The 19,977-nt window shown below is 36.2% G+C and overlaps 1 protein-coding gene across 1 annotated transcript in view; it reads right to left on the reverse strand.

The window, feature by feature from the left end:
- The window catches only part of Cr1 (complement C3b/C4b receptor 1 (Knops blood group)), a 68,090-nt gene that overhangs the window by 47,407 nt on the left and 706 nt on the right, over window positions 1-19,977 (reverse strand). The window contains exons 2-4 of the mRNA XM_077802939.1: window positions 10,449-10,628; window positions 8,998-9,097; window positions 5,053-5,138 (exon numbers count right to left, since the gene is read on the reverse strand). Of these exons, the coding sequence (XP_077659065.1) occupies window positions 5,053-5,138; window positions 8,998-9,097; window positions 10,449-10,628 (366 nt within the window). The remainder of the gene's footprint in view (window positions 1-5,052; window positions 5,139-8,997; window positions 9,098-10,448; window positions 10,629-19,977) is intronic.

Genomic DNA, 19,977 nt, shown 5'->3' on the forward strand with positions numbered 1-19,977 from the left:
GACAGATAAGTTCTACCAAACTTTCAAGAAACACATACTTCTAAATGTAACTCCAAACATTTCACACTACCTAAAAGATAGAAACCTTATCAATTCTCTTTATCAAGCCTAAGTTTGAGAACATATCTATGTAAACGTGATCATATATTTGTTCACTAAAGCCCCTAGGTACATATAAAATATAGAATTTATGCAGAGTCTATTGTATTGCTATAAACTAGGACTAAATAACTTCAACCAATACCCTAAAACACTTGAAATGAAAAATTGAAATTCTCAAGAAGGTTTCTGCTTCTGTAGTGGTCATGTCAATAATTTGAATCAAACAATGCTTCTTCTCTCCCCCCGAAGAAAGGTTAGAAATGCTGGAAATTAAAAATATGTATCTGTGAAGCAACAGAGGCAAACAAAATGGCAAAGCATTGATGGCCCAGAGCTGAATATCTAGGTATGAGCTGAGCATTTGGGTTGCTTTTCCCTTGGGAAGAGGCAGGTGAATCAGGAGGAGGCAACTGAGAGGCCATGTAGACTTTTGATAGTCTTGCAAAATCAAGGGACAAACATTACAGTTCTGGGATGACAAAGAACTAAGCATTTGGGAATTGAAGTTAATTGAAAGTAAACTTGTGCTCTCAAAAACTGAAACTATTCTTCCAGTACTGTAGGTGGCCTAGAAAAATCATAGTTCCTGAGACTGAATAAAAGCGGCCCCAGGTTGCTAGTGTTCCCTGGTGCCTGGCAGAGGAAAAAAATAAAAAAAAATAATAATTTTTTAAAAAAGTGTGATTACTATGTCTTGGATATGGTTAATATCTCCTAAAGGAACAAGTGTCAACGGCTTGGTATACTGGGCGGGTCCGTTGCAGTGGAACCTCAGGGAGGCAGGGTGTAGTGTGGGGTCCTTAGGTCATTGGGGGGGTGTGCCTTTGAAGGGGATTATGGCACCTCAATATCATCCTCTCTCTTTTTAGTTCACTGGCTCATGATGTATGCGGTTTTGTTGTGTTACGAGCTCTGCCTTGATATGCTGCATCTTAAAAGGCCCAAAGCAATGGCTCTACTCATCATGGACTAGAACCTTCAAAACTGAATCAAAATAAATCTGTTGACTTATAAGTAGAAACCTCAGGTATTTCATTATAGTTATGGAAAGCTGACAAATAACATTATCTAAGACCTTGAAATTATTGAAGACTTTGAAAATACTTCTGCAGACAAGTTTCCAAGTATAATTCCTGATACGAAGTAATATATAATCAGGTACTTGCAGAGATAAAATAACCTGAATAAGAACCAACAAAATCAATGTTGCTAGAAATTAATCCAAAAGGGCTATAGACATTGGAGTTTTCATTTACAGATTTAAAATAACTGTGTTTACCTATTCAAGGATATAACATACAAAATAAACTTTTGATAGGCGCTAAAAACTGTTAAAAAGAACAAGAAAAATTTAAAAAGAACCAAATAAAAATTTAAAAATTGCAAAATACAATTTCTGAAATATTGATAGCACATTAGACATAGTTTAAGAAAAAACAGTGAACTGGAAACTAAGCCAGAAAAAAAAATACTCAGAACAAAACACAAAGAGATGAAAAGATAGAAAAATAGAGAAAAAATAGTAGGAGACCAGTAGGGATACAGCCTAACATCATGTACGTGGTGTCTTACAGCCAGAGGGGATAGCTAATAGCACACACAACATTTAAAGAAGTAATGAGTAAGAATTTTCCAAAACTGATGAATGATATCATCAAAATAGATTCAAAAAGCCACACAAGCCCAAGAAATACAAATTCAAAGCAATCCCTACTTAGACACATCATAGGAATATTATAAAATCAAGTACAAATGGAAATGCTTTTTATATTGATTGTATTAGTGACATGCATGTCAAAACTGATTAAATTGCATACTTCAAATATGTGCATTTTATTGTACTTCAATTTTACCTCAATAAAGCTATGGGAAAAAATGCAGATACAATAACATTATGGTAGAAATTTAAAAAATATCAAATACAATCAACCATAAGGAAACAGAGATGATAATCTTCAAAGGAAACAAAATTAGGAAAACGTTTAAAGAACGATTACTAGAAGACTCACAATACAAAAATGCCAAAAGGATTTCTTCATACTGAAGGAAAATTAACATAGTGTTGAGAGCCACAGCCAAAGGGGCCCCAGCAAACTTCTAGCTGCCAGCAAACTTCCAGCTGCCAGCTGATGATTGGCTCACAGAGGCCCCAGCAAACTTCTAGCTGCCAACTGATTGGCTCCTCTGCGGTGATGCTCATTGGGCTGTTTCTCCACCCTTTCAGACCACGGAGCTGCTCATTGGGGGACTTTTTTGGGCTCTGCCCATGTGACCCTGCCAATCAGCCTCAAGAGCAGGAGGAGTGGGGGAGGCTGAGAGGCTTGTGGGAAGCCGGTGGTGGCAGTTGGGCTCTGAAGGTTTTTCCTGAGGAGCTGTGTGGTTTGGTGTGTGTGTTCTAAAAATAAAGTTCATTTCTTTTGACAAGTGGCTTCTGAATTGTGCCCAGCCAGACTTCGGGTGCAATAATGAGGGAACACACAAGAAAGAGCTCATATGTGGGTATTTAGAGTTTTAATTTAGGATCTTACAGAAGTAGAGCACCCTTTCAATGATTAAGATTGACACAAGTTGTAAATAAAGATTTTATTACTTATAGGCCCTTGGGACACATGGTATAGCCCAAGGTTACACAGAGATAAGTTTTTATGATGAGAGGGGGAGACCTGTGGATCAAAATCTACCGAGATCCAGGGTGTGACCCAAGCAAGTTTCTCATGAAGGGTTCTTAATTAGTGGGCTTAATTAGCAGGCCCAAATTCTAGGAGGTCATGCTAAGAGTGAACCTTCATGATCATGATAATGTGACACTGTAGTATTCAAGGAATACCCTATATGAATCAAATGTATGATAGGTCAGGATCATTGTATTGTTTTGAGCAACTAATTAAAAAAAAAAGCAATAACAAGAAAAAAAATAAATGGTATTAGGTCAATGGCTGATCCACTTGGAAAAACAAACAAAACCCCAAATCTTGGCCATGCTACACATTATCCATATATAAAAAAATAAAATAAAATTGAGCTGAATCCCAGACTTAAACATGAAAAACCCAAGTTTCTAGAGTATAACAAGGGAAAATATCTTTATAACAGGTAAAGGTTTTTAGAGGACAGCAGAAAAAGGCAGTCACTAGAAAAGAAAAATTCATAAACTGAACACTATTGAAATGTAGAACTTCCATCATTAAAAATCAATAAGAAAGTAAAAAGAAAAGCCATAATCTAAAAGAAAATTTCGGTTACATTTATTGGGAGATATGAGAATACACAAAGAGCTTCTACAAAATTAAAAAAAAAGATGAACTAATCAATAGTAGGCACAAGGTTTGAATAAGCACTTCATTAGCATATGAAAAGATATTCAGCATTGTAAGTCATTAGGAAAATGCAGATTATTTTGAGCCATTTGAATAGATGTATCATATTCTCCACTGAAATAATAATCAAATTGATTGGACTACAGAGTTCTCCAACACTGGCCAATTGACCACAGCATGTTTTTGGTCTGTGTAAACAGAGAGCTGGGTCTAGTGAATAGAAGTGTGGCTTCAATAGTTGCAAATGAGAGTTGTAGCTGGGTGTGGCAGTGCATGCACGCCAGCAATTCCAGTGGCTGGGGAGGCTAAGGCAGGAGGATCGTGAATTCAAAGCCAGCCTCAGTAAAAGCGAGATGCTAAGCAGCTCAGGGAGACTCTGTCTGTAATTAAAACACAAAATGGGCTGGGGATGTGGCTCATTGGTCGAGCGCTCCGAGTTCAGTCCCAGTACCCACCCCCGCACAAAAGAGAGAGTCATGGTTCATTAAGCAAACCCCAGACTTGAGCTAGTTCACAGTCTAGAGCAGTTCTAATGAATGGGAGACTGGATCTGCTCCAAGACGCACATTACTACATGCATAACCAAAACTTCAATATTAAGTCTCTTTCTATCTTTCTCTAGGGGGACTTGAAGCTGTTTTTTTGGAGTTCAGTTATTAGAAAATAAATAAAAAAATATAGATATAAGTATATATTTTTATCTTTTAATGAGATCTTACCATACATGTGGTCTGTCTTCTGATTCTTCTTCATATGAAATATACATCTTTGTACATCAAGGGCTTCTCTGTGAGAGGTATATTTTTTATGGTTGTATAACACTCCAGTGTATGGATATTCATTCTGTATCTGCATGGCTATTTTATGTTTCTCAGGAAATTCTTTATAGTCATTTTTAACATATCATTTCCTTGCAGTACATTATTTATAAACCATGATTTGAAACATGCCATGCATTTGGGTTACTATAACATTTTTACTAAATTTAACATTTATTATAAAGAATGCTGTAATCAAAAGTCTATAGTGAACTCCTTGAGAAAAATCTATTATATCATAAGTATAACTCCTAAAATGTGGGTTAAAATAAATTCCCACTTAGAGGTGTATAGGGCATCATGCATTTCAAGAAGTTTTGTTGAATCCTCAGTCCATGAGAATGTGGGTCCACTGTAGCTTCACTAACCTTGAAGAACAAATATTTTAAGGTCTCTACTAATTTTCCAAGCAGAATGATTACTATATTGGAGACTGTGAACCAGTATAATTACAAATTAATTGCATAAAAAATATGATTAGAAGTTTTTTGTTTTTTTTTTTAATGCCTTGAAGACCCCAATTTAGAAAAGGCACTTCTCAGGTTAAGGGATCATTTAAGGAAGAAGTTGCCAAGAATCCCGTAGGAGAATCTGACAGCATTACAGTGTCTTCAGTCCTCTCTAGGACAGAATGAACAAAGGGCAGTTGTTGAAGACTTTTATAATTCCTTGCAGGACTCAAATGTAGTCCAGCAGAAAAGCACTTACCTAGCATGTGGGGGGACCTGGGCTCCATTCTGCACCACAGTAAATAAAAATGACAATTCCAGAGGAATCTAATTGTAAAAGTGATAGAAAGGAATATCTCAACTCACTTTCACAAATAGGTGCTTCTTCATCCCAAACAACAGTAGTGTCTGAGATCACGCATTGAGCGCTGGAGGCGCCAATGAGTCGGTACCTAGAAGCAGAGAATAAGGAATGTTACTTATTAAAAACAGAGGAAATCTATCTGCTTCAATTGCTCCTTCCCAGAGGTTACAATCTTGAAACTTCAGGACATTTTCAGGAAATAGAGAAATTTATTTAACTTGAAAGTTTTAATGCTATAACTGTATTTCTTCCTTCCTTTCTTTTTAAATACCATAACATCAACATTTTTGTTTTATTCTACAAATAAAAATAGTACGTTTTTTTATAAATAACACATTTTGATATATTTCTACGTTGAGAAGTGATTAAATCAAGCTGGTTAATATTTCTGTCATCTCATATATCTACCATGTTTTTTTATGAGAACATTTAAGACCTTTTCTCTTTCGAGTTTTCCAGTATACCTTGTTATTGACTGTAATCACCATGCTGTATGACAGATTGCCATAATTTATTCAACCAAACTGAAACTATGTACCCTTCGATCAGCCTCTCCCTGTCCTCTTTCCTTCCAAGGCCCTGGCAACCTGCTCTGCTCTGCTATTACAAGTTCAATGCCTTTACGTTTTACACGTAAGATCACGTGGTATTGGCTCTTTTCATGCTATTTTGATGGTTATGGCTTTGTAGTATATTTTGAAATCAGCTATGGAGTCCCAGCTTTGATTTTTTTGTGTGTAAGACTGGTTTGTCTATTTGTGTTTTTCTGTTTGTTTGTCATTGTATTTCCATATGAATATTAGGATTGTTTTTCTATTGGGAAAATGTCATTGGAATTTTGAGAGGCATTGTGTTGAATTTGTATGGAAATTTTAACAAAATTAATTACTCTCATCCATGAATACAATATACCTTTCCATACATTTTTGTCTTCTTCAAATTTTTCATCAGTGTTTATAGTTTTCAGTGTACAGATCCTTCACTCTCTTGATTAAATTTATTTGTAAGTATTTCATTGTATTTTTGGTGCTCTTGTAAATGGCATGATTTCCTTGGTTTCATTTTTTTGATATTTCATTGTTAGTGAACAGAAATGCTACTTTTTTTTTGTATGTTGACTTTGTACCCTGCAACTTTACTGAATTTATTAGTTCTGATAGTTTTTCAGTGAAGTTTTTAGGATTCTGTCTATATAAGAGTGTAATCTGCACAAAGAAAATTTTGCTTCTTTCTTTCCAATTTTGGATGTCTTTTAATTGCTCTGGCTATAGTATATTAAATAAAAGTGGTGAGACTGGACAAACCTTGTGTTCCTGATCTTAGAAAAAAAAAACATTCAGCTTTTCACTACAGAGTATGATATTAGCTATGGGCTCGGCTATATGTAGCCTTTTTCTATACCTAATTTGTTGAGGGTTTTTGCTATGAGGAGATACTAAATTTAGTCTGATGCTTTTTCTGCATCTGATGAAATGATCATATTATTCAAACCCTTAATTCTGCTAATGTGGTATATCACATTTGTTGATTTATGCATGTCAAATCATCCTTGCATTTCAGAGATAAATCCCACTTGATCATGAAGTATGATACTTTTTATGTCCTGTTGAACTGTGTTTGTTAGTATTTTGTAGAGAATTTTTGCATTGATGTTCATCAGGGAAAGTGACCTGTAATTTCTTCTTCTTGTTAAGTAGTAGTGTCCTTGTCTGGGTTTGGTATTAAGGTAATGTTAGCCTCATAAAATGAGTTTGAAAATTTCCGTCATCTCCAATTTTTTGGACAAATTTGAAAAGTGCTGTTGTTAATCCCTTCTTTAAATGTTTGGCAGAATTCACCAAGAAAGCCATCAGATTCTTAGCTTTTATTGGTTGGGAATTTTGATTACTAATTCAAACACCATACTTGTTATTGGTATGTCCACATTTTCTATTTCTTCATGATTCAGCTTTGATAAGAAAATGGATTTATCCACTTTTTTTCTGGGTTTTCCAATTTGTTGGCATGTACTTATTAAGAGTAGTCTCATATGATCTGTTGTAGTTTTGTGAAATTAGTAGTATGTTCTATATTTCATTTATAATTTTATTTGGGTATTTTTTTTTTCTTAGTCCAACTAATATTTTTTTGGTTTATCTTTTAAAAATCAATTCTTAGTTTCTTTGTTCTTTTCTGTTTTGTATGCCCCTGTTTCATTTCTTCTGCTCTTCCTTATATCTGCTGACTTTGTTCATTTTTCTAGTTTCTTGAGGTTATATAGATGGTTGATTTTTTTTTCTTTCAGTTCCAGCAATCAAACCTAGGGTCTTATGTATGCTAAGAAAGTGCTCTACCAGTGAGCTACATCCCAAGTCCATCTTCCTTCCTTCTTTCTTTCTTTCTTTCTTTCTTTCTTTCTTTCTTTCTTTCTTTCTTTCTTTCTTTCTTCTCTCTCTCTCTCTCTCTCTCTCTCTCTCTCTCTCTCTCTCTCTCTCTCTCTCTCTCTCCTCCTTCTTCTTCTTTTCTTGGTACCAGGGATTGAACTCAGAGGTGCTTTACCACCATGTCATATCTACAGCCCTTTTTATATTTTATTTAGAAACAGGGTCTCAATAAATTTTTAGGGTCTCTCTAAGTTGCTGAGGCTTTTCTCGAATTTACAATCCTCCTGCCTCAACCTTCCGTGTTGCGGGATTACAGGCATACTCCATCAAGCCTGGCCATAAGAAGTTTTATTAATTACTCTTTATGTTTTTCAGTCTATTTACATATATTGGAGAATTCCACCATGATCTTTTGCTTTTTTTAAAAATTGAGGTATTTATCTTTTATTGTAGAATTGTCAGAGCTCTTTATATATTATGGATACATTATCTTATAAGATCTACGATTTGCAAATATTTTTCATTATTTGTAGGTTATATTTTCACTTTCTTGATAGTGTCCTTTAAAAAACAAACATTTAAAAAGATTTTGAAACTCAATTACCTACTTTTTCTTTGGTGCTCATGTGGCAGCACAAGTTTAGCTCATATTTTTAACTTGCCTAACATTAAGAGCGAGCTGACCAACCACAGGATCATGCTTGGTGACCACTGAGGGACAACGTATTCAAAGGGGATGCTCTTATGGATTGGGTTGTGTTCTCAAAATGACATGCTGATATAGAAACCTCAGTCCCAGGGAATGTGACTTCATTAGGAAATAGGGTCTTGGCAGATGTAACTGAGTTAAGATTTAGAGTGAGCCCTAATCCAACACTGGTGTTCTATTAAAAAGAGAGAACATTAGACATAAATATGCACTGAGGGGAGAATTCCACATGAAGACAGACACAGGGAAGATGGGCACGTATGGTCATTAGAAACTGGTGTGATGCTACCCATGCCCAGAAAGGCCTGGAAGCTGGAAGAGACATGGAAGATTTCTCCTCTGGAGGCTTCAGAAGAAGCACAGTCCTGCTAACATCTGATTTGGGATTCTAATCTCCGGAACAGAATTCCCAAAATTTCGGTTGTTCTTAAGCCAAACATTTTGTGGCACTTTTTTATGGCATCCCTAACAAACCAATAGCATTGTTACCATTCATATTTCTTCTCTCCCTTTCTTCCAATAATATCTACTCTGGTTTAGGGTTGCTAACCACATGCCCAAAGGGATGGAGCCAACTAAACATGCATAGAGACTGCTGAAACCATGAGTCAAAATAAACCTTTCCTTCTTTTAAGTTGATTATCTCCTAATTTATCATAGTCATGGAAAGCTGTCCAACATATGAACTGTCCTGGTTTCCAGCCAGGATACACATTTCTCCTTAATTCTGTCATACCTTTGTTTATTTGAATCAGGAGATGAATACATATGTCTAAGTCTTTTAAGACCAAAAAGTTGCTCTTTCTGAGATGTGACCTGAAGGTGGTTTTGCTTTTTGTGAACTCTTGAACTAAGAATTATTGCTCTCAACTCACCCCGTATTACAAGTATAAGTAATTCTGGATCCAAATTGTGTGTCTGACTCTACATGCACCATGCCATTCAAAGGATCTGAAGGATTTTTACATGTTTTACCTATGGGAAGGAAACAGAATTTTAGAGCCAGGTAAAGTAATCTGAACCTTTTTTTTAGCATATAAAGTTCCAACCTATGGTATATCTACACATGCATATAGCTTAACTTGATCAATTTTATTCTACAGTTCTTCCTCTTGCCCTTCCCTTGTCCTTCCTTGATCTCCATATCATTTTCCTGAGATACTCCCTTTTTATTATTACTCTTTTTTCTCTCTAGCTTTGCATATGAAGGAAAGTATTTGAACCTTGACTTTCTGAGTCTGGCTTATTTCACTTAGCATGATTTTCTCCAGTTCCACCCATGTACCCACAAGTGATATAATTTTATTCTTCTTTATGGTTGAATAGAACTCCATTGTGTCTCCCCACCTTATTTTCTTTATTCATTCGTCTATTGATGGACAGCAATGCTGATCCATAACTTGGATCTTGTGAACTGCACTGGGATATGCATGTGGAATGCATGTGTCCCTGTGGTGTGCTGATTTCGGTTCTTCTGAATAATTATTAAGCAGTGGAATAGTTAGTGACAATGATCCTTGGTGGATCTAACCCACCACTTTTAGTTATAATCACAATGCACCAATGAAGAAATATGCACATGTTAATAAATAAAAAGACCAAAAGAGCAGAGAATGGGGAAGCAGGGGAAGGGAGAGGGGGAAGGAAAGGGAGGTACTAGGGAATGAATGATGTTATGTGCATATATGGATATGTCACAAGGAACCCCACATGATGTATAAGTATAAAGCACCAATAACATTAAAAAATAAGTCCCAACCTGACTATAGCTGACTGTAGAGCATATGTAATTATGATGACTCTATAGATTTTGCCACTTTGAGGAAACTTACCAGGTTACCTTAGGCTCAGCCACCAGGTAAGCATCATTTTGAAAAGGACCCCCCCCCTTTCAATTCTTTCTTATCCCTACACTGTGGCTCTCAGAGACATGTATGCTTCATTTAATATCAAAGTATCACAACTCTGTAATTCAGCCAGAGTAATACAGGCCTCAGAGCCTGGGATCTTCTCATCTCCTAGTTATTCTTTCCTTCAGAATCAATTACTACTTAGCTGTGGTTGTGAAAGTAGGACACCCCTGGTGAATAGGAATTTTTCCCTCCCTCCTCCTTGTGATGATCACTTTTCATGAAATGAACTTATAATAGAGGTGCCAAGAACTCAAAGGAGCCAGGAGACATACTCTACAAGAATAACTTACAGGTACTGTACCTTGGGCAAAGTTATGAAGTCATATGCATCTTAGTTTCAAGATTTGAACAGACTGAATCAGACCTTACAAATGTTTGACTGACCCAAAGAAATGTCCATTCAAGTTACTCACGTTTACACTTGTCTTCAGCATTTGTCCAGACTGAGTTTTCTTGGCAAATGATATTAAACCGTCTCTTGATATAACCAGGGCGACATTCATACTTCAAAGGAGTCCCGACGGGAAACACAGATTCATCAGTTGGACTTTCAGGCTTGGCAAATGGAAACCACTCTGGGGCCTTGCATTGACCTGGAGTTCAAGACCACGGCAACATCCAAGTTAATGAGGAACTTCTACTCCATTTCCTCTTTCTCTCCATATACTTTATAGATGCGATTGGAGAAGAAAAAGAACACTTTGATAATGGCAAGAGATCCATTCTTTTAGTAGGAATCTTCGAAAGGAGATTTTAAAATACTTTATCAGTATCCACCCACTAAAAAAGTCTCTCATAGAAAAAGAAATCCAATTCCCAGCTTCAAGTTTTAGTCAATCAGAAAGTGCCTGAGCTTGGGTTTCATCCAGCCCAACTCCCTTATCTTTCTAATCCTGTAACGAGATGCTTCATGCATTTCACCAATCATCCTCGCTTTTGGAGGCATCCCCAGATCCAGTGGGCATAGAAGACCCTTCTCTTGCCCTCAGTAGGAGTTAACAATGTTGAAAGTCGGTTACCAAAGGGAAAATAGACAAAACTCAACTACTAAAGCTGTACTTCACTTTGTGAAAGCATATATTTTCTTTTTTTAATTTGTTCTTTTTAGATATACATAATGGTAGAGTGTATTTCGACATGTTAGACATACATGGAGTATAACTTTTTCTAATTAGGATCCCATTCTTGTGGTTGTACATGCTGTGGATCTACACTGGTCGCGTACTCATATATGTACATAGGAAAGTTATGTCCCCTTCATTCTACTGTGTGAAAGCATATGTCTTCTGATGTATGTTCTGAATTAAATACTAGTCTTAACTATCTCCCCTAAGGCCTACCAGATTAAGTCATGGCAATAAAAATGTCATTTAGAATCAAAATAATCAAGAAGAAATATCTGTGGGAAAAATATTATCCTTTTACTTTAGCTTTGGAAATCTTCTTTCTTTTTAAAATTTCTTTTCCTCCCACAGTTCCACTAATTAATTTGACTTTTGAAGGGTCGATTGAGGCCAGAGGACATTTGTATTAATCTTCAAAGAAATAACTTTGGTTTTATTGATTCTGCTCTTATTTTAATTTTTACTTTGGATTTATTTGCTGTTATTTTTTCAAAGTCATTTCTTGAAATGGTTACTGAGAGTTTAAAAATTTTCAGTTTATAAGAGTTTCTAAAATTAGCATTTTAGACTATTAATTTTTTTTAGGTGTAGATTGACTATATTCTACAAACCTTAATGTGTTGCTTTTTTTTTCAGTTCAAAATATTGGATAATTGCCATTGTGATTTCTTCATTGAGTCAAGGTTTATTTGTAAGTGTTTTGCATAATTTATGAACATTTGAGGAATTTTTAAAGTCATGTATTTATTAGCTGTTCTTGAAATTGAGTCTTGTTTTATGGTTCAGCATGTGGTCAGCTGAAGCAACTGTAGAACATGAACTTGTAAAAAAATGTGTACCACAGTAATGGCCCAGGAATTTGGGCATGTCAGTAAGGCCTGACCTGTTTATCATAATTATTCAAGTTTTTGAGACACTTCTTGATTTGGGAAGATTTTCTTATTCTATCAGATGCTAAAAGAGTTGTGTTAAAATATTCCAACTTGCCTGTAATACCAGTGGTTTGGGAGGCTGAGGCAGGAGGATCCTAAGTTCAAAGCCAGCTGAAGCAATTTAATAAATCCCTAAGCAACTTGGCCAAACCCTATCTCTAAATAAAATTCAAAAACAGGACTCGGGATGTGGCTTAGTGGTTAAGTAAGTGCCCCTGGGTTCAATCTCCAGTAAAAGAAAAATTAAAAAAATAAAATAAAAAATTCCAACTTATTATACATTTGTCTATTTCTCCTTCTAATTTTATCCATCTTTTATTTTATATATTTTAAGGTTATGTTATTAGGTCATAAAAATTGAATTGCTGTATTTTGTGGAAGATCAACCCTTCATCATAATAAAATAACCCTATTTCTACTAATAAATCTTTCTTCCAATTCTACTCGGTCTACTTTATTGGTGAGACGAATTTAAGAAGAAATAACAAAATGGTAAATTTAATCCCTTGTATATTAATAAATATTTTAAATGTAAACACATAATGATAATTTAAAGACAAGATTCTCATACTGCCACATTTGCTAATTGAGCCTTATTTGGGTTTGCATTTGCAATGCTATGTTTTCCATCCTTTTATATACATTCATTCTGTATCCGAACATGTATTCTCTCTCTTTTATTCAGATAGTGTAGTTTTTACTGTTAATTCATTATGTCAGAGGTTCTCAGACATATGTCAGAGGGTTCTCCAGAACCCTCAGAGTCTCAGTAATTTTTTTTATAGCATTCCTAATTTTAAAAAAACATATAGTACTATTTAGTATATAAGTATGTTCAAACAACTTAAGTGTCAGGTCCATCACCATTATTTAATAATGGGATGTTGGGCCCAGCATAACTTCTCAAACTTTGGAATCAGATTGGAAATGTGATTTTATTTCCCATTCCACATGGATTTTCAAGGGGCACTTATTCTTTATTACAACAATTTCTAAAAACCAAGCTTTATGAAGATCTGACATCATCAAGAGGAACCTAGTATGATCTATGTTGAAAGCAGGAGCTACTCTTGGCTAGGAGTTTGTGGTTTACACAGTGTCCAAGAGATGTCAAGAACTGCTATTGCCACTGAAAATTTAAAATCTTCCAAAGGGCCCCTGTGAGTTTGCTGCAGCATCCAGAATGGTAGGTTTGCAAAGATGGAAAATTTCTGTTGTTTTACGCCATGAAGTTTGTGGTCTTTTGTTATAGTACCAATAGGAAACGAATGCAAATGATAGAGTGTTAAAAATTTCACATCCCAAATCAAAACTACATTGAGATTTCATCTCACTTCAGTTAATGGCAATTATCAAGAATACAAATAATAGCAAGTGTTGGTGAGGATGTGGGGAAGAAGGTACACTGATATATTGTTGGTGGAAGTGCAAATTAGTGCAATCACTCTGGAAAGCAGAATGGAGATTCCTCAAAAAAATAAGAATGGAACCACCATATGATCCTACCCCACTTCATGATGTATACCCCAAAGATCTAAAATTAGTGTACTATAGGGATGCAGCCATACAAATATTTAGAGCAGCACAAGTCACAATAACCAAGCTATGAAATTAACCTAGGTGCTCTTCAACAGATGAATGGATAAAGGATATAAAGTATATATACACAATGGAATATTACTAAGCCACAAAGAAGAATGAAATTATGGCATTTTTTTTAAGTAAATGTATGGAACTGAAGACTATCATGCGAAGTGAAATAAGCCAGACCTAGAAAGCTGATATGTGGAAACTAATCCGAAATAAGGAAAAAGAAAAAAAAATTAAAAAGAGGAAGGTGTGTGTGGGGGATTCCATCCAAATAGAAGAAAGATCAGTGGAGTAGAAGAAAAGGGTTTAAGGGGGAAGGAAGAAAGATGGGGTAAGGGAAGAATAATGGAGTGAATCTGATCTAACTTTCCTAAGGACACTGATGAATATACCACAGTGAGTCTCACCATTATGTATGTCAACAAGGAAGTAACTAAAAAAAACTAAAAGTAAATGGCAGAAAGATTAGTATAGTAGAGATAACAGGAAAAGGGAGAAAAGGAGGGAAAAGAGAACTACTGGGGACTGAATTAGAGCAAATTGTATTGTATGCTTTTATAATGATGTTAAAATGAACCCTAATGCTTTGTACAAATAAATAGAACAACAATTTAAAAAACAAAACAAAAAACTTCATATTCACAGAGGCCTGGCTTTGAACCCAGTGTGTCCTCCTCTCTAGCTATGAGGTCTTAGACAAGTTGTTGGATTTTTAGGACCTCAACTTGATCTTCTTAAAGGGGATGGTAATATTTACCTAGCAGTTTTGCTGAGAGGATCAATGATAGTTTATACTGTGCATTTAGTAGTGTCACTAAAAAGGCTACTAAAAAGGCCCTTGATAAACATTATTATTCATAGAAAAGGGAGAATGATAATGCATTTTTTCCTGCTAAGGTGGACATGTTTTGCTTCCAAGAGTTTATTTTCACTGGGTGCAGTGGTGCATGCCTATAATCCCAGCGGGCTCCAGAGGCTGAGCCAGGAGGATCGAAAGTTCAAGGCGAGTCTCAGCAACTTAGTGAGTCCCTGAGCAACTTAGCAAGACCCTGTCTCAAAATAAAGTATAAATAAAGAGGGCTGGGGATGTGGCTCAGTGGTTAAACGCCTGCCTAGGATACACTGTCTGCACCTCACCTCACCTCCTGCAGGACCACTGACGGACACCAGAATTCCTCAAGTTGCTTTTTCCTGTTGATTATGGCTTTAATCAGAATGGGGGACCAAGCCTGCACTTCTACTTAAGCAAAGAGGATGCCCTAAGAATGTTCAGATTCCTTAATTATTTTTACCCACCACTAGATATCCTGTATCCGTCATCACACATTTTCTGAATTAAACCAGCAATGATTCAACAAAGGTGCCTTTGTCTGTTTCTTGCTTCATCTTATGCCTTTCTATCCTCTTTCTGAGCTGTAACCCTTTCTCTTGGTTTCCTGAAACTACTTTTTCCCTGTCTATGAGGGTCCTTCCCTGTGAGAAGCTTTTCACTCTAACTTCCGCTCTTCCTCCAGGTCTCTGCAAAAGTGACACTTCCTTATCACAGCCTTCCCCGATCCTCTCAGAAATCTGAAATCTAAACTACTCTTTCTACTCCACTCCATAATTTCCTACTCAGACTCTTTATGTGGCCCATTATATCAATAATACTTTATTGTGCTTTTAAAATTGATGCGCTTTTAAAAGTGTTTAGTTGTGTTCATGGACATCAGAGATGGATAACAGGAAGGTAAGAGACCATATGCCTTTTATTTCTCTGAGTGTCTCGTTCTTGTGCTCATCACCCCATTACAAGCACTCAGTGCATATTTGTCGCCATGAACTAATAAACAATGAATTACCTATAAAACTTAAAATACCATCAAGAGTGCAGACAATACCTTGGAAGCTCTGATCCACTGGGTAAAGGTTAGAACCTGAAGTTTAGATTGGTAAAAGCTTCACAGATGATTTGATAGATAACAGCACTTTCAGAATCATTGTGAAAAACAGTTAAAAAAAATCAAAAACCACCAAGTGCAAAGCAGTTCCTGAGAAAAACCACTGTGAGAAACAGTTAAAAACCACTGAGTGAAAACCAGTCTCTGTGATTTCACATATGAAGTCTTCACCTTTTCTCTAGTTACATGCAGGATGGAACTAATGTTGATCTTGGTCTCATCCACTGATGCTGGACAAGGGACGAAATTCCAAGGGCAGCTGCTGGTGCCAAAAGTGTGGGTGAGTGAAGTTGAAGGTCAAAGAAAAGCCCCCAGGGAGTGGCTAGAACGAGTTCTGATGCAGCATAGCAAACTGCATGGATTTTTCTTGGAAAGATATTCTTTTTCTTTAATTACCTAAACGTTTTACCTGAGTTGCACATGTGAATACCATATGTGATAATAAAAATGGAAACTGGCCGGGTGCGGTGGACCATACCTGTAATCCCAGTAGCTTGGAAGGCTGAAGCAGGAGGATCTCGAGTTCAAAGCCAGCCTCAACAAAATCAAGGCACTAAGTAACTCAGTGAGACCCTGTCTCTAAATAAAATACAAAATAGGAGTAGGGGTGTGGCTCAGTGGTGGAGTACCCCTAAGCTTAATCCTTGGTATCCTTCTGCTCCTCAAAATAAAAACTTTCATAATAGCCCTACTTATGTGTCTTCAGCAGAGACAGCTTGATCTAGTTTCCATTTCTTTATTATTAATACCTCAAATTATGGCTACTTCCTATATTAAATATATTAATATGCATTGCCTAAACTCAAGACCTGCCATAATTTAAATTTTATACCTTTAAACATTTGTAAGTGTACTCATCAATTTGATGACTTGACATATGGATGCATCAATAAATTATCACCAAAATCAAGAGAACAAATATTTCTACCTCATTCCCCACCCTGCAGAGTTCCCTCATGTCCCTTGATAATTCATCCATCTCTCCACCTCCTTCTCTCTCTCTTTTGCTTTTCCTTTTTTTTGGGGGGGGAGATAGAACCCAAAGACACTTTATCACTGAGCTAGATCCTTAGTCCTTTTTATTTTTTAGTTTGAGACAGGATTTTGCTAAGTTGCTGAGGTCTGGCCTTCAACTTGTGATCCTCTGGATTCAGCCTCCTGAGTCACTGGGTTTACAGGTGTGCACCTTGGCAACTCACCCTCCACCTCTTTCTCTAGGTAAATTCTGACCTGCTTCCTTAAACTACAGATTTGTTTGATTTTATAGGACTACATATATATGCATTACTCAGATTTTATTTTGCTTTGGTCCAGCTTTCACATCTTGAGATTCATCCAGGTTGCTGCATGTATAAACACTATTTCTTTTTCTTGCTGAGAAATGTTCCATTATATAACTGAATATAACAATTTAGTTTATCCACTCACTAGCTCAAAGACATTTTAATTGTTTCCAATAATTGGTGATTACAAGTAAAACCGCTATGAAAATCCATGTAGAAGTCTTTGTTTGGATATAACTTTCATTTCCCTTAGGTAAAAATCTAGAAGGAAAATGCCAAGTCACGTGACAGGTGTGTGCCTGACTTTTTAAGTATTTACAAAGTGGCTGTACTCTTTTATCTGCCAATGAACAATGGCTAATAATTCACTTATTTCACTTACTGCCAATAGTTGGTACAGTCTTCTTAATTTTAGTCATTCTCATGGGTGTATATTGGTATCTCATTTTGTTTTTGTTCTGGATGACACAGCCCACTTTCAAATATTCTTGATTCAAAACTTCCATTCAAGGCAGGTTGATTCATCCTGTGCTATAAGCACAATTAACTCATGGTCACTTCTGTGTCTTTACTCCAATATCAGCTGTCAATCTGGAGTACACTTTGATCCTGTTCTGCATATCCCACTATTTAATGAAGGACACTACAAAGGTTTTGCTGGAGCAACTACAAGTTTAAAAAAAATAGCATGCACTTTAAAAAAACCCCAAATTTACAAAGTATACATTATATGAATTATCTATAAAACTTTGAAGAAATGTGATACTGATGAAATAGATATTTTAAAGGCTTTGTTAATCATGATGAGTGAGTATAACCATTAAATACACCTAAAGGGCAAAATATCATTAACAGTGATCATTAACTGTTAACAGTGCATACAAAGCTACTTTTCAACTAGTCTTCATGATACTTTCTGAATTTTTTGGTTTTATTGATATTTGTTCATTGTAATTAGGCAGATGGTATCTCTTGTTCTTAATTCCATTCTTAAAAACCCTGTGTATATGTGTGTGTTTGAGGATGGGAAAGGAGACTGTTTTCTCTGCCATTTTATTTGCTGGAGTTGGTCTTGTTAGGATTATCTTTACCTGGTATTTCTGTGCAGGATATTTTAAAAAATTACTTGTAAAAATGTGAAGTTTATTTTAGAAAAATTTGATAATATAAACCATAAATCCACTCATCTAAGCATAAGAAATCACAAAGCACAGAAGGCAAATTGGCATCTAAACTTAGGGATAACAGAACAAGACTCAAGAGGAAGACCAGAAGAGGGCGCCAGAGCCCGCCCTGTATTAACCACAGTCCTCATAACTACCCTGTTACTTTTGTGGTCCTGAATGTGGTTTATCTCCATGAATGGTCCATGTGAACTTGAGAAGAATGTGCATTGTGCTGTCATCGGATGAAGTGGTCCATAATTGCCAACTGCATGCATTGACTGCATGCTGTGGAATTCAATTATGTCCTTATCGATTTTCTGCCTGCTACAGCTGCCCATTTCAGATATAGTGCTTGAAGTCTCCAGCCATAATAGTGGGTTCACCTGTTCCTGCTCACAGTGCTGTCAGGTTTTGTCTTATGTATTTGGACACTGTTGTTAGCACGCACATTGTAAAGATTGTTATGTCTTCTTGGAGAACTGATCCTTTTATCATTCCTTTATCCCTCATCATTTTCCTTGGTTTGAAGTCTGTTTTGACTAAAATTAATATCATGAGTACCCTATAATAATAAAATAATCCAAACACCTCTGCTATTTTTATATAAAAATACATATCCCCAGGAATCATCTTGTACAACCTGTTGTTAGATTTGTTCTTCAAGTACTGCTAAAGCCAAATTGCTGCTTCTCAATCTTTTCTGACATTGGAACCCAGAACGCTCCTTTGTTAATTATCCTGTACTTTTTAGGCTCTCTTGTGTGACTTCTTAGTCATGGACTTTCAGTTCTGCATGAGGGGGTTACAGAACACTGTCACATGTATTGTTTCATCTGATTTTCACCATGACCTTCTCAGCCTGATGTCAATTATGCCCCTTTTATACACATGGACATTGAGGTTAGGGTTGTTAATTGTGTGTTGGGCTCAAGGTCCCCTGCTAGGAATTAGCAGAACCTGGAAAAAGCAGACCAACTTCTATATGCATACACCTTAGAGGCAGAACTTTTTCTTATACTTCTTTTAAATTCCAAAATGCTATGTAAATTACTTTGGCAATCAAATTATTAGATAGTTTAATTTAGGGTGCCACCTTTGGAGGTTATTGTGATAACCTCAGTAAATATTTTCTTTGCCATTAATAGTGTCCAGCATTGTTTTAATGGTAACTTAATAAACACGAGCAAACTATAATAACATTCCAGTAAGAAGGGGGCAGACAGATTCCAAGACCCACAAAAATTTCCAAGCATTGACAGCACATTCCTTAATTTAACTTGGCATACTATTAAAAACACAATTTCAAGTTTTATCACAACTGTTCATCTGAAAAGTTACTTTCTGATGTCCAGGGAGATAAAATATCAACAACATCGTTTGTGGAAACTTGTTTTGTTGTTGTTGTCGTTGCAGTCAGAAGTCAAGAAACAATCAAATAATGAAAGCAAAATATCTAGTGGGTGGAGAAGAGCAGACCCTGAGTTGTCAGGAGGAGGCTGGACAAAAATAGACAAGATTGTCACTTCAACTCTGGCCAGTGAGTCAAAGCAACCAGGAAGATTTCTGGGGAGGACATAAATAGTAGGAGAAGAGTTACTATTGAAGATGTTTACCTACTTAGAGTTAAGAGGAAGGAAAGGAAGATGGGGCCTCAGAATCTCTATGATAGTTAAAATAGGCTTTATTTTGTGCCTACACATCACTAAAATGGCACATGTAAACCTCTCTGCTGTCCTTCCACCTGCAAGTAGTTACACTGCGATCTGGAGCTCACTTGCTATTCTAGCCTCAGGCACCTGGCATAGGAGGATCTTAAATTAGGTGCTCAATTAAGTGCGTGTTGCCATTGATGCTGATTTGGGGTGAGGATGTAAATAGAGTTCGATGCAGGGCAGTTTTCAGGTGAT

Source organism: Urocitellus parryii, chromosome 9 (genome assembly GCF_045843805.1).
Source record: "Urocitellus parryii isolate mUroPar1 chromosome 9, mUroPar1.hap1, whole genome shotgun sequence".
NCBI lineage: Eukaryota > Metazoa > Chordata > Mammalia > Rodentia > Sciuridae > Urocitellus > Urocitellus parryii.